Consider the following 15949-nt stretch of genomic DNA (forward strand, 5'->3'; position numbering starts at 1 on the left):
CAAAGCAGAACAGGGCAAGAGCAGTAGCAGTTGCGGGTTCTTACCAGGCAAGACGGTGCCAGCCCTAGCCTCTCTCTTTTCGCGAGCTCCAGCCCGTTCCAGCAGTGATGGCAGCGGCTCTAGAAGCCTCAGCAGGGCACGGCAGAGGTAGCAATACAACGACAAAACCTAGCCTCCACCCCTTCTCTCATCGAGCACGCTCTCTGTTCTTCATGGTGCTCAACGGCGGTGACATGAGCTCCGGCAGCAGCGGACTGCGACGAGATCGACGGTGGCGAGTCAAGGCACGATGGCGGCGCAGCTGGCGGCAGCTCTAACGGCGGCGACAGCAGCGCCGTCCTCCACCCCCGCGCGTGCACCCTCTGCTCGTGGATCTCCGAGGACGGCGAAGACGGCGCGGCCACACGGAATGGCGACGGCGACTTCTCCTCGCGACGGTGACTTCTTCTCCTCGCGACGGTGACGGGTCAGACCCGCGCCTCCTCTTTCCCGCGGCTGAGCTCTCTCACGCCCGTTCTTCCTTCGGTGTCCCATGGCGACGGCGGCTGGCAACTCGGCGGTGATGGCGATGCCCACCGTTGCTAGCCTGTGCATCTCTTCCTTCCCTGCTTTCTCTCATTCCCATACTTTCTTTTCCTTTTTCCTTTCTTTCAGTGAGCCGAGTGTCTGTGTTCAGGATAAGGAGGTTGCAGCTGCTGATTGGGTTAGGGGAAGAGGGCAACTGGTTAGGGTTTAGCTGAGGGGGGTAATTTGGTAATTTAGGCAACAAGAATTAAGGTAATAGGGTTAATTTTGTAATTTCAAATAAAAGTAGGGATAGTATAGTAATTAGAAATAAATTTTAATCCAACAATAATAATGTATGAAATACTACTTGTTCATCAATATCACAATTATTTTTAATAAAATGTCCAAATCAAATAATTAGAAATAATATACTTAATTTCTTCATTTTCCAAAATAGCAGTATTAATATTTGAAATATTAATTACTTAGTCCAAATCATATAAAATCCCTATTATTTTATAACTGGCAACTTTATAATTTAAATATAGAAAATAATTCAATAATTATAAAATTGGATAATAATCATAACTCGTCTCAAATCCAATAGATCAAAACTTGCCTTAATTATCTTTAATAAAATAATTTCTGAAATTAAGACTATAAATAACTATATGATTTGAGACTTGATCATAATAAAACTTTTCAAAGGTTCTAGGTCTTACATTCTACACACCTTACAAAAATTTTCGTCCTCGAAAATTGATACAAAACGAAAGAAATTTTATAACAGTTCACCCTTGAACACATTTAAGGAAGAAGCAAAAATATCTCAACATACAAACATATATACGGTTTCCAAATACTTGGATGGTCGTATGCATAAAGATACAAAGGTAGGAGTGTGATTGTAAAGATAGGCTCAATGTAAAAGATGACATGGGTCAAACATGTGATAGTAAGGCAAGGCATTGAAGGTTATAAAACAGGATGAGGTTACAACGATGTGCTCAACATCCGCACACTAATCTCATCTCAACCTCAAAGCTTCAACCTTCCAACTCCATCAAGCACTTTACAATTTCCATATCCGATCATAAGCCCAACGATCGCAAACCCGTCCGCAAGGAACAAAACACCACAACTCGTAACGTTGTACACCTACCGCTTCAACTTCCGTATACACGTATCACGCCTTAAAGAACTAACGCATCGCGTTACTACGTCTACAAGTCGCACGTGATATCAAAAAAATTCTCGAGTCTACTCAGAAGGATACATGATCTTAGAAAGGAGAGTCAAATGTCAAGGGTAGTACTCATAGATTTAAGAGAATGTATCCAATTCTAGATAAACAAGGATACTCAAGTAATGAAGTTTGCTAGACACAATTCCATTGACAACTTCAAAAATAACCCTTGGATCAAGAAAATTCAACAGGACAAATAAGAAGAAAGTCAACGCATTAGCTTGATACCAATTCAAGCTGAGCCAGAGAAGTATGATATTTACAGAAAAGAATATCTCAAACCCAAGACAAAACTCACAGAACTTAAGAGTACGATTACAAATACTTTCGAATACATTGTTCATGAAATAGTCGAAAACTTGCGAAAAAACCACTTTGCAGTCTAGAAGAAAAGTTGAGCAACAAACATTCTTTAATATTTTTAAAAACGGAATAAGTAATATGGTGTAAAAATATAAATTTTTCAACTCATGACTATATTTTTAATTTTTATATTTTTTTTATTTATATAAAAAATCCAACTATTTAATATTTTAAGCATTTTTTATATGCATTTTAAAAAAAGAGAAAAATATTAAAAAGATGAATATTCACCTTTATAAATAGTAAATTTCTAAAAATATATATATTATTTTATTTTTGTTAACATTTTAGAATAAATTATACTTACTATTATTCTTTCTCTTCACACAAACACCTCTTCGCGATAAAATTATCCTTTTCATATATTTATGATGTTACTTAGCTTTAAGTATAATGTATCAGGATGTTATTGTCTATGCCGCTTTCATTTTCTATGCAAACAAAACATGTCATAGAGATTACCATTTTCATCCGCTTATAAATGGATACTATTTTTGGGAGCATAGATAAATGCTTACTAATTAATTTTTGATTTATTAGTTTTTTGAAAAAAGAATAATAATTTTTCAAAAATGAGAGAAAATATTAAAAAAGGACAAGACCATACCCACATAGAAGAACCGCTATTTACTTATTTTTTAAGGTCCACCATTTCGCCCCCAACTAAAAAAGGGTACAAATAAAGTCGCTCTGCACCGTTGATAGACTACTTAACATTCAATTCAAAAGGTCCGACTTAGTTTTGTAAGCCTTTGTCGTTATAAGGTCCAGTTTGGATAAACAACTTAATTAAGTTATTTTTGAAAAAATAACTTAAATAATAAATATTTATATTAAAAGTAGTTTATAAATAAATTATTTTGTATTTAGTTTTTTAGTTTTAAAAGTACTTATTTTAAGAAAAAAATAATAAAAAATTTTTATTATGAGAGAAGTCATTTTTTTTACTTTTCCTTAAATACCAAAATAGCTTTTTAAAAAATTGTAATTTTGTTTTAAAAATTGTATCAAACATTAATACTACACCTTTTTATAAATTAAAAATTAAAAAAATCACTTATAAACCTATCCAAACGGATCCTAATCAACTAAGTAGAATCTGAAATCCCTCTAGGGATAGCAAAATTTCCCGAGACGCGGGGATCCCTACGGGGACTGCCCCGAATGGAGATCCGATTGTGGGGAATTTTCCCAGCGGGGATGGGAATGGGGGACAAAATTCCCCCGAAGCAGGCGCGGGGACCCGAGCGGGGATCCCCGCCCCGTCCCCATTATTCCCCGAAATTTATGAATTCCTTGAATTATCTTTAATAGTTTATTTCTCATATATGTTTTTTAGACATTTCTCTCACACACATATATATAGAAACTCAAAACTCCTAATCTTTATTTGCATAACCCTTCTTCAATTCTGAGATTCCTAAGGCAGTCCATACTTCATCCAACTTCTCTGCAGGCACCCCCTCGTCACCCTTCTCACCGCATCGTCACACCTCACCGTGCCATCACCCTTACCACGTCGTAATTTCTTTTTGCGGCGTTCCTTTTCGTAACTCTGCCGTCGTGTCCATTCTCCTCTCTGTTGCCGCGTCTCCCACCTCGTCTACTACTTTGTCCTTTGGCTCGTCGTTGCATCACCATTGCGTTATTTCGAAAGAAGTCACCATCGTGTCATTTAGACTTTTTGTATAAAATCTTGCAGTTTTTGTATAAGATAGATACTTGCAGCTCTATTCATATGGAAATTAATAATTAGTTAGAACTATTATGTACATGGGGAATGGAGTTCTCGCGGGGAATGGGGCCCCGTGGGGAATGGGGATAGGGAGCAATATTCCCCCACGGCGGGGAATGGAGCGGGGATGGGAGCAAATCTAAGGACGGGGATGGGAGTAGGGAGGCATCCCCCGCCCCCGCCCTGCCCCATTGACATCCCTAAATCCCTCTATATCCATAAATCGAAAGTGTAAATCTTTGTCATTGTAAATCAACTAAATAGGACTTGAAATTCCTGCAAATCCGTAAATCGAAAGAGCATGCCGCAACACAACAAAAAGATAGTCACCAACGCATTTCATTATTTTCGGAAGAAAAAAAAGACAAGTATGACACAATCATTAACTAGTAAAGTATAGTTATTTTTGAATAATGTAAAAACAACCATACTATATGTACAACAAAAATTAATTATTAAATTAGTTATCTATATAAAATACATATTTCAATACAAAATATATATTAAAATTAATTTTTGGTATATACATGATATTTTTTATACAAAAAGAGTATTTATCCAAATTATTTCTTAAATAATTCCATAACAGACACTTTGGCTCTTAATTAATAAGTTTTTATTCACTAGATTTTTTTAAAATTTAGTCTCTATTACTTTTAATCAAACTTTTAATATACATGCTGGACAAATAAATTTCTAGCAGTTTTTTTTTTTTTTTACCAAAGATAGGAGACTCGAACTCGCAACCTCTTAATTGAGTATAGGAAGACTATGCCATTTGAACTATTACTCATTGGCCTAGCAGTTTTATTATATCATAATTAATTAAAAAAATTACTATAAGACAAATTAGTTCTCTTTTAAAATAATAAATAGACTGATTTATCTAACAAAAATCCTACGATATCCATTGTCTTTGAATTAATTTTACCAAGGTTTTTTATCAACCTTTAATGCACTAACGTGTAACAAAAACTTTGCGAAAACTGAAGAAAAGTGTACATTGTGCACTCTATTTAAAATATTAAACAGTATCCTTAAACACGTTTATCTACAATCTTTAAAAGTAAAATAATATTTTACCCTAAAACATTTTGTTAATCACTAATTCTATTAAACATTTTTCCATTGCCAGAATACTACATACATAACCGAGAAAAAACTCTCAAGTCAGAGAGAACTTCTATTTTTTTTCTTTTTTTTATTTTTATTTTTTTACAATAGAAACTCAAATTGAAATAGCATCAAAGTATAGGAGATTCTAGCCACCTAAACGATACCAACTGAGCTAATCTCAATTGCAAGAAAAAAAACTTTATTAAATATGACAAAAACAAAAACCTTAGTGTTTATTGTCTAATTCTCATTTATTATTAAATTTTTTCTTTTAAATTTTCATTTTCGGCTGATCACGTGAAGACGAAGTAGCATTGTTGTTTGGACCATTAACAACTGTATGTTGGTTTTTCTGTGATTTTCCTGCTGCTTTCTTGGTCTCCGATTTCGTCCCTCCTGCTTGCCTCACTTTCACGCCTCTTATCATCTGTTTCACAAATATTTTCTCTCCATTAATTCTCAATATTTTATTGAATTAAATTTAAATAATCATAATAGCATATTCAATATATCAATTAAAGAAAATATTATTCTAAAAAGGTAATACTACTGTGAAGAGTTAAGTTTTGGTAGAGTGAAAATTCAAAATTGTTTCTTTTTGTAAATAGAAAGTCCATAAAAAAATTTTCATGTGCAATGCATATGTTTTTTTACAAATTTAGTAAAAATTTTTGCTCTTCACTGAATTCTATTCTTTACCAAATAAATTTTCTTCTAAAAGAATATTTTGATCTTTTCTTCTGGGACAAAGGGAGAGGAAGGGGAGAATTTGATTATATTTTTAAGAATCTTGTTGTATACTAAAATCAACTATTAGTATAGAATACACATTGAAATATAAAATACGCATTAAAATAAATTAAACTATATATATTTTTATATATAAATAAATATATAAATATTGAAATATAAAATACGCATTAAAATAAATTAAACTATATATATTTTTATATATAAATAAATATATAAATATAAGGTGACTGATTTTTTTCTGTGTAGATAGTAATATATAGGTTTATTTAGGCTAAACTACTTTCAAGGAGTTCAAACTATTAAATCAATAGAAAGACAACAGAAAAAAGTAGAAACAAATATAAGAATCTTACAAATTTGCCACATTTCACATCTGAATATATCACTATAAAGTCTCCTTCTTGGAGTCCATTGGCTTTCACGAAATCTCCTACAAAATTGAAATTGAAATCGAAAGTTGAGAAACCATTCTCACATAAGATCCTTAATTTAAAACTATATATGCCAAAGGCAAAGCTAGAAAATTCACCAGTGTTCTCAAGCAGATACATCCTGCTTTTATTGTTTGGCCAGTATCTGATGCTCCAAGAGGAAATAATAATCCAACAAAAGAAAATTTGAGTCCCAATGTCTTATAAAGATCATGACAAAATGCAAAGAAAACTTAAAGAAATTAATTAGATCAAAGTTTACGATTATTTTTTCTTTTAATCAGTGAAATTATAGAATACCTATAGCGCATATTCCAAACTTGAGAAGTTCCAATGTCTTCCATGTCAATAGAAATTCCATCTCTTGCATCCAATTCTGGCAAATGAGTTTCTGCCTCTTTCTGATCAAATTTTTAATATAAAACAAATTACTATTTCAGTCAAATTAAACAGATTAAGTTGCTTTTTATTTTTTCTCAATTACTTGATTAACTAAAGGAGTACTCAAATGTTCTACAAGAGAGAATATTGAGTAAAGGAATTACTTTTGGCAAGACTATCCTTCCCAAGCTACCAACATCACTTTGCTTCAAAACCTTTTGGAGAAGAAATTTCAAGTTCTTCTCTGATGACTTCCACCCCTATTAATCAAACAACCAACCATGAAACCATATAAGTCACTAATAATTCAATTGTCACGAGACCAAAAGAAATTACCCGAAAAGCAAAATTACCACAGATAGAAGGGCGTAAATGATAAAAACAAGGAGAATGGAGAAAAATTATCATGCTTAATTAACCGTTGCATTCACCATGGTTTTAAATTGCGGTCACAATATTGCTTTTGTGGTGTCCATAGCTCAGCATCGCAGAAGCAATTGTGACCATTTAACTCAAGTCGTCCAACAATTTTCATTGCATTCGCAACTACAACTACAACTGCAATTTGAAACCATATCACTCTATGTAATGATAGAAATTCAAACCATCAAATCATAACTAATACTAATTCTAAAATGAAACAAAATAATCGTCATAGTTCATATGCAGATAGTTTCCATGTGAGGTTGATAGATAAGAACCGTTAGTAGACAATTTAGTCAAATATATCAAACTATTTAATGGTTCTTATCTATCAACTTCACATGAAAACAACTCCTGCATGTGAGTTTCCAGCAACCTGTGATCGTTTATCCGACGATCCACGACCTTGATGACCATGATTCTGGCCTAAAGAAGCTGGTTGTGGTTCGGCTGGAAGCGCAGGAGCAGGAGCAGAAGCAGCTGCCCCGGCCACACCCTGCCAACACACCCAATTTTCGGCTCCGATTACCGTATCAGCAATTTGGCTCTGATTCTGTGGCTGGCCCCAGTGATTGTTCTGCCTCTGATTTGATGAACACTTTCTCTGCCTCGCCATCCTCTTCTTCCTAGCTTCTTTGGTAGCCAAAGGACCTAATCTTCGCCATCCATGATCACCACCACCACCACCACCACCATTTCCATTTCCATAAAACAACTGATAAGGGTACTGATTTCCATAAAGAACCGCAGGGAGAAGATGATTGTCCCCAAATGGAAGGTTGTAATGGGTAGTAACACTATTTAACTGAGAATTAGGCCATGAATTCTTATTATTGCTATAATCAGCACCAGCATCAGTAACATAAGCAGGTTGTGGAGGATACTGCACCATTAAAGCAGGATTATGAGAGGCATAAATGCATGGTGGTGGTGGTGGTGGTAATTGAGGTTTATTGAAGAAATTATTAGGGTTTGAGGAAGATTCAATTGGGTTCTTGTTCTTGAGGTGGTTGGTTTGAACCCATTCAAGAATAAGCTTTAGCAAACGCTTCATCCCTTGTTTTCCTCCGCCCAATCGCTTCGCCGCGGATTCGATCGTTGATTTCTTCAGCTTCACACTTCTCAAATCACTCGCTGAGATTTTGTCCTTGTTGGTCTTTAGCCATTCCAAGAACACATTGCTCATTTCATCGTTTCCGTCATCCTCGTGATGAATTACCATTTCACCCTCCTCTCTGTTGTTGTTGGTAACACCTTCTTCCTCTGCCTCTGGTGCTGGTGGTGGTTGTTGTGTGAATTGGTTTTGTTGTAATGATGGGATTTCACTTTCATTTTCAGTTTGGAGAAAGTTGTGATGGAAAATGGAGTCGGGGTCAAAGAAATCAGCGTTGTTTTGCTCTTCTAAGAAGTCTATGAACCCAAAAGGCTCCATTTCCATATCCATCATATCCATGCAACCACCAACAACGTTATTTGGGAACAGTGGATTACTATCCATGGCGGTTTGTGAGATCTCCATGGAAGCAGTGGAACGCAAAGGTACTTTTGTTTCAGTAATGTTTGTGTTGTTGGGTTTCTGCATGTCTTTTTTGAGAGCCGCACATGACGATGATGATGATGAAGAAGCAGAGGAAGATGAAGAACATGCAGTGATGGGTTTCTCTGCTGGCTTTGATGATGAAAAAGATGATGATGATGATGACGATGATGGTGGTGATGAGATGCATGGAAAATCAGGGAGAGGAGGAAAATCGTCGTAGAACAAGTTTGGATCTTCATGAAGCCACTCGTAATTCACTTCACTCAGATCTTCTTCTATGTTCTTATTAGTGTTGTTGTTAGCATCATCCATGGTTCCGAAACCTGCATCATTAACTTCCACTTCACTCTTCATCTCAATCACACTAATTTTTGTTTTTTTAAAGGTTTTCAGAACTTGGTTCCACTCATCAGTTTTAGAGAGAGAGAGAGAGATTGGAAAATTGGAAGAAGAGTATGAAATTGTTGTGAAGGGTGGTGGGTTATTGAAGAAGAGTACAAAGAGTATAAGACTGCTATGGTTTTTTGTTTGTTAATTTTTCATTTTTATTTTTAAATTTTTGTGTACGGATAAGTGCAAGATCTGGAACTGGAACAGTACGCTGAATGTGATCCATAATGTAAATTTGTAAAATATAATTAGGGGTGAAGGGGATAAAGGCCGCGCTTTTGAATATCAAATCCTACTAGGAAGAGGAACAAGCAACATAAAACATCTGATATATATAGTTATATTCTATCAACCAAGGGAATCTATGATTAGGAGAACATATATAGTAGTATTGTATGAATTAACTAACAAATCACTTTCAAAGAAAGCCACTAATGTGCACTTTTTCTTCATATGTGATAGTATTTAATTTATCCAATGATTTTCGTTTAGTTTGTAGTGTTTTTTTTTCTAAATATTTTTTACGGTTTTATAAAGAAGATAAAAACTAAAACTAAAAATATTAAAAATAAAAGTAGAAACATTTTTCTTCAAACAAAATAGATTTTTTTTAGTAAATACTCATATTAGTTCGAAAATATTTTTATATCGATCACTTTGTCTTCAAAAATTTTTTATAACTTCGAAAGTTTTTGAGAATTTTTCTTGTCGATAAAATTAATTATCTATTATACTTTCAATCAAATTTTGAATATGTAAGTTAAATAAATAAATTTTTGTATTTTTAAATAAATATTTTAGATATTTTATTTACGAAGACAAATAATAATTTAGACAAAATTTACGTTTTTTGTCCTATTACTTATCTTGTTTACTATATAAACGAGATATGATAAACGAATTAATTATAAATATATTTTGTTTATACTATAAATGAGATAAAATATAATTTTTAAATAAATAAAATGGGTATACCTGTGATACCTGGGAATTGACATATTCAATATGAGTACTGTTATACATACAAATTTTTTTGCCATACAAGTCACTTACATAACGTGCGCATGAAATCACGTTGTTCCTCTTCGTATCCCGCGTTTTCTTTCTTCTTCTCTTTTTTCTTTGTGTTTCTCCTCCTTTTTCTTCGCGTATTTCATCTTCATCGTCGTTTTTTTATTACTGTTGTTGTATTTTTTTCTCCTCCTCTTTCTATTAATTTTGCAACATTATGTATTTTTTTCTTCTTTGTTTGATTTTTCCTCTCAAAAAAAATTATGAGAATATGAAATAAGAACATGAAGAAGAAGAAGATGCAGAAGATGAGGAAGAAAAAGAGGAAGAATTTTGAATTATGCAGTCAGCACATATACACTGAAAATTCTTAAACAATACACTCGGATATTTTCGTGTTACACCCAAATATCTTCGTATTACACCCAAATTTGCTACAAATACAGAAAAATGCTTCCTCTAATGCTACATTTTTTCTTCTTCTTCTTTTCCTTATTTCTTTCTTTCTTTTAGTTGAATGAATGTACGTTCATTTTCTTCCAAGTAATTTTACAACATTATGTGTTTCTTCTTCTTTATTTGATATTTTTTGTTTTTATTCTTGTTAAAAGAGTAAAACAAGAAGAAATTTAAAAAAATAAAACAAGAAAAAAAAAAGATGAATAAGAAAAAAAAAGAAGAAGAAGATGATGATGAAAAAAAAAAAGAAGAAGAAGAAGCAGCAAAAAATGAGGAGGAGGGAGAAGAAGAGTTTTGAATTATGCAGAACTTATTAACACACATACACCGAAAATTCTTAAATAATACACTCAAATATTTTCGTGTTACATCCAAATATCTTCGTGTTACACCCAAATTTGCTGCCAATATTAATGCAGAACTTTTACATTACATTCAATTCAAACCATCAACGATGAAACATTATTCACCTATAGAATCATAAATTACTAACGAAAAAATTAATTAGAATCGAACCACACCTCAACTACCTGATTGGATTCAAAACAATAATCAATTTCGTTCTGGTTCAATTGACAATCTGAACTTGAATTATTCATTAAGAAAAAGAAAAACGTGTGCGTTTAAATATAAATGATTTATATAAACTTATATAAAAAAATAACTTATATGAACAAAATATATTTATAATTAATTCGTTTATACAATAAACAAAATTTAATTGATATAATTTATCTTTATTTAAATAGTATTTATTTAATTTTTATGTATCAATTTAATTAAATTTTATTAAAAGTATACTTTATTAGTTATATATGACGTAACAAAAGAAAAATTAGTTATATATGTTTAAAATTTGAAAAATAAATAAACGGCAAATTAACCGCTAATTTTTAGGAAATCAATTGCAAATAAAATGCAAAATAGAAATTAAAAGCAAATTTTTAGGAAACCAATCAGAAAATAGTGGAAAGAAATTAATAGCAAATTTTAAGAAATTAATTGCAAATCAACTACCAAATGACGGAGTGAATTAGATTTAAAAATGGTTATTAATTCCATCGTAATTTTTCACTAATTTAAAATCACCATATTAAAAAATATAAATTACTTATACAGATAAATAAAACATTTAAAAAATCCATAAATTTTTAGACTAAATTTTGATAGAGAATAAAATATTCAGCCTATAATAATTTATAAACCAATTTAGATGTTTGTTCTTTATTTCGTAGTTGCAGTGAAGCAAATAGTCCCTTGGCAAATTCAGAAAGCCAATTAGCAAAGACTATTTAAGAGGGAGGCATCATGTTTCTTAAGAGAGAAAAGAGGGTTAGAGAGAGATAAAAACAAGAGACGGGTTTGACTCCGGATTTTGTTGCGTATGCAGCCATACGTTCCACCCTGAATGGTGCAGCCAAACGGTGCTTCACACTCTTTCTTTCCAAGCAACGAAGTAACCAACAAAGTTTTGAAAAAAAAAAAAAAGAAATATATATATATGTACCGCTAGAAAAGTAACTAAAAATAAAATTAATTCTAATTAATTAATAAAAAAATAAATTTATTACAAAAAAATTATTATCTTTATTTTTTAAATTTTAAAATTAAAAGTGAAAAAATTAATTTAATTAATTTATAGTGTAATTGATTTATATATATATGATTTATTTTTTATTTTAAATATTTTATTTTTTATTTTAAAAAAAATTAGACAATTTAAACACCATAACAAAAATACCGTAAAACTCACCTATATATATCTACTACTGCTCTTTGCAGATGCTCCTCATTATGATAAACTAGGATGCAACATGTCAGCAAAACTGCATTGCTTTTCTCCCTTCTTATCCAATCTGATTTAATAAAACAAACTCAGATACTTTCTGTATAGTGTGTATTAAAACAATAAGGCAAATTTCATAAATAAATTAAATAGAATCAGATATTTTTCATTTATAATTTAAAAAAATACATTTTAATTCTATTTTATTTTTATATAATCTGTTAAAACTTTTAACAGATTACAAAATAATACATAAATTGTGAGACTTAAAAATTTAAAATATTTAGTCACATTATTAGTAGTGTCTTATTTTGATATAATTTAATAATAATGATATACAATAGCACATGAATCCTAAATATATTATGAGGAATGCTAGGACCAGTAATTTTGTTATTTTGTAACCATCAATTGATCATCAATAATATTTTTAATGGTATGAGATTATATCTAATAGTAGGAAATCACTCACTTTTGTTTTGATGGTTAAGTACTGGTCAGAAAATACAAAAGTTGCTGACTCCCTAAACTTTTCCATATATTATTATTTAAGAATGAGAAAAAAGGTTTTGTGATGAAAAAGGTTTTATAAAGGTCTTCTAAAAATGATTCTTTTACATAAAATTTATAATTTTTGTTTTGTACTTTTAATTAGAATGAAAAAAATATAGAAATATAATAGATAATAGAATAACAAAAAAAAAAGTGAAGTGTCAATATGCAATAAATTTAAAATGTTTTAGAGTATATATATATATATAGTTTCATTATTTGGGTAATTAGTTAGTTAAATTTTTGAACATATATAACATTTGTTAGCAAAACCATTTATATATTTAAAACTAGAAAAGTTGTAAGTGCATGTCCATGTTCAAAGTCAGGTATCTCCCAAACCAAACAGTTATATGTCTATGCTTATTATTCAATTATGTTGTTACCAAGTAATATATCGGAGTTTAATTGAGTTAGCTTTTCTATGAGTCAAACTATTATATCAAAGAATTAATTTAATTAACGTTGTTTATTACTTACAAAAAATTTTCTTCTTATGAACAAATCTTGTTAATGTATAACATTATACAAGCAAGCCGGTGAAATGATCCCGAATAATAAGTAACTTTACAAATATATTATTTAATGATTATTTAATCATTGCAATAAAATAATTATACAGATTATTAAAATTTAATAAAACTTATTGGCGTTATCTTGATATTAGAAAATTATTTAAAAATTTTAGTTTTGTAATTGGATAGATATGTTGAAATATTTTAATTAGAAAAGGATTTGGTCTATTTCATTTTAACTGAACAAGTAAACTTAAAAGAAATGTTTTCCTTTATTTAGAAGAAATGGCCAAAGAAAATATTTTCAAAAAGGAACATCATGTTTTGTATCACCAAAAATTATATGATGAGAATTGGCCTGGGTGTATATCAATTTATTTGTTCCTATTATAATGAATCTTATTCTAAGAACTAGTATGAATATTGCGTTCTAGTTTTAAAAGGTATGTATTCTGTTAAAAGGTGTTAAAAAAGTTTTTCACAAATTATTAATCCGCTATAGACATGAAGTAGTATGAATTTTTTTTGTTGTTGATGACAATATCAAAAATAATTTTAAAAATAATTATTATAATTTTATTCCTTTTTTATTTTAAATGTTAGTTTTATAACTCGTTTTTTTGTCATTCAACTCTATTGTGTTGAACTTGTTTATTAAAATAAAAAAAAAAGTTATGTATTCTTATCAGCACAATTTGACAAATCCTCTCAGTTATTGTTGTATCATATAGGCACATCTGAATTTTATTCGCTATTTAAATGAGACCAAAAGAAGTAAGCTTGCAAGTTGCAATCAATAATTAGTTTTAATGAATTTGTGACATTACCATCATTTTGTAGTGTCACATTTAATTTCCATTCATTCCGGTATATCTAAAATGAGACCTGCTACACATACAAGTCTTTTTGGCATACAAGTTTATACAAGTTAATCCTAACTCAATAAAATTTACTTTTATAATGCAAGAAAAAAAAGGAAGAGTTTGAATTATACAAAATTTATCAATACACATACACCAAAAATTTTTAAACAATACAATATAAATGACTTATATGAACTTGTATGTATAAATAACTTGTATGTGAAGAATAATTCATCTAAAATGAGCTCAACACTTATGTGCTTATTAGATTTGTCACATTTATATATATCATTAGATTTTATTAGATTAAAATCAAAGGCTAATATAAAAAAAGAATATCGATGTGCTCTAATAAATATAGAATATCATAGTACATAAATAAATGCTTTAAATGATAATACTTTAATACACAATATTTTAAATGGCAATAGAATCTTTTATTTTTAAATAATTAAATATAAAATATATAAATATAAAATATCTGAATATTTTTTATTTATTAAAATTAATTATTATACAAATTTTTTTTATAATATTAAAAAATTATATTAAAATAATATTTTAAACTGTAACATAAAAATATAAAATAATAAAAATTTTATTTTATATTACTTGATAAATAATTAGATTATTATATTTAAAATTTATTAATTAACTATTTTTATTAAAGATATTATTATATAATATAAATTTTTATAAAAATATTTTTAAAATATAATTTACGTATATATATAGGATTGTATAATCTACGTATATATATCATGTATTATGTATATATAGGATTGTATAATCTCCGTATATATATCATGTATTATATATAATATTTTAAATAAATTACATTTTAAAAATATTTTTATAAAAATTATATAAAATAAAATTTTAATTATTTTATATTTTTATGTTACAATTTAAAATATCATTTTAATATAATTTTTTAATATTATAAAAAAATTTTGTATAATAATTAATTTTAATAAATAAAAAATATTTTATACATTTTATATTTAATTATTTAAGAATAAAAGATTATATTGCCATTTAAAGTATTGTGTATTAAAATATTGTCATTTAAAGCATTTATTTATGTACTATGATATTCTATATTTATTAGAGCACATCAATGCTCTTCCTTTATATTAGCCTTTGATTTTAATCTAATAAAATCTAATGGTCTATATAAATGTGGCACATTCAATAAATACATAAGTGTTGAACTCATTTTAGACATATCCATTCATTCCTCCTGTGCAATTGACTGTTTCAATCGACCGACATAGGATTAAATGATTATGATTAAAGTGTTACTACTTACTAATGTGCGCTTTTTAATTTGCATATATATGGATGCATGATTGGTGTTGGACTCTGATATGGAAGAGGGATGTGCTTCACAATTTTGTGGTGTCAGTGGAGCCACAACTCGGACCCTGCGAGTTCCATTCACCACACGGATCGTCCGAGTTGTGTTTCACCAAACGCACGGTCCGATTTGATGCAGCCTGGACACGCGTCGCGCAGGAGCTTCTCCCTGAACGGTGCCCTAAAACCAAACAAAGACCCATGCAACCCTCTCTCACCATCCGATTACAATCACTTTCACATTTCATTCTCAACTTTACTCCCACCTTCTTTTTCCTTTCTTCGTTTCTGAGTGGAGCTTTGCATGGTGGAAGAAAAAAAAATCATGCCAAAAAAACATAAAATTAAAGATGTTGATCGATCTGAGCTTTATATTATTCATTATCTCAGTCATCCTAATTATGTAAGTTTTTTTGAATTTTTTAAATTTTTTATGTTTATAATTATTATTGTTAAAAATTTAATTATTATAATTGTTGTTAGAAATGCAATTTAAGAATATAAATAGAATGATTATTA

The 15949-nt window shown here is 30.0% G+C and overlaps 1 protein-coding gene across 4 annotated transcripts; it reads right to left on the reverse strand.

Annotated features, from left to right (window-relative positions):
* Nucleotides 1-4999: 4999 nt before the first annotated feature.
* On the reverse strand, nt 5000-9239 carry LOC107625556 (B3 domain-containing transcription factor ABI3). Of its 4 annotated transcripts, none has more exons than XM_016328224.3 (6): nt 7332-9239; nt 6697-6792; nt 6452-6552; nt 6250-6296; nt 6074-6150; nt 5000-5394 (listed from the first exon to the last, which is right to left on the reverse strand). In XM_016328224.3, exons 1-6 carry the CDS (start codon nt 8847-8849, stop codon nt 5239-5241), a joined length of 1995 nt encoding a protein of 664 aa, XP_016183710.1. In that variant the 5' UTR covers nt 8850-9239; the 3' UTR covers nt 5000-5238. The 4 variants fall into 4 exon arrangements, with proteins under 4 accessions (XP_016183710.1, XP_088359729.1, XP_020971720.1 ...); XM_088503603.1 differs by having other exon boundaries at nt 7485-9230; XM_021116061.2 differs by having other exon boundaries at nt 6250-6302; nt 7485-9230.
* Between the last annotated feature and the right edge of the window lie 6710 nt (nt 9240-15949).

Source organism: Arachis ipaensis, chromosome B2, assembly GCF_059453495.1.
Source record: "Arachis ipaensis isolate K30076 ecotype BB chromosome B2, ASM5945349v1, whole genome shotgun sequence".
NCBI classification, from domain to species: Eukaryota; Viridiplantae; Streptophyta; class Magnoliopsida; order Fabales; family Fabaceae; genus Arachis; species Arachis ipaensis.

Bases quoted from the DNA above. Each gene is read 5' to 3' on its own strand.
- LOC107625556 (XM_016328223.3), bottom strand. From the start codon at position 8,849: ATGAAGAGTGAAGTGGAAGTTAATGATGCAGGTTTCGGAACCATGGAT. The intron at 6,303-6,451 runs GTATTCTATAAT...TTCCTCTTGGAG, and splicing joins GTTTGGAATATGCGCTATAG to CATCAGATACTGGCCAAACA. The intron at 5,395-6,073 runs GTAAGATTCTTA...TTTGTGAAACAG, and splicing joins ATGTGAAATGTGGCAAATTT to ATGATAAGAGGCGTGAAAGT.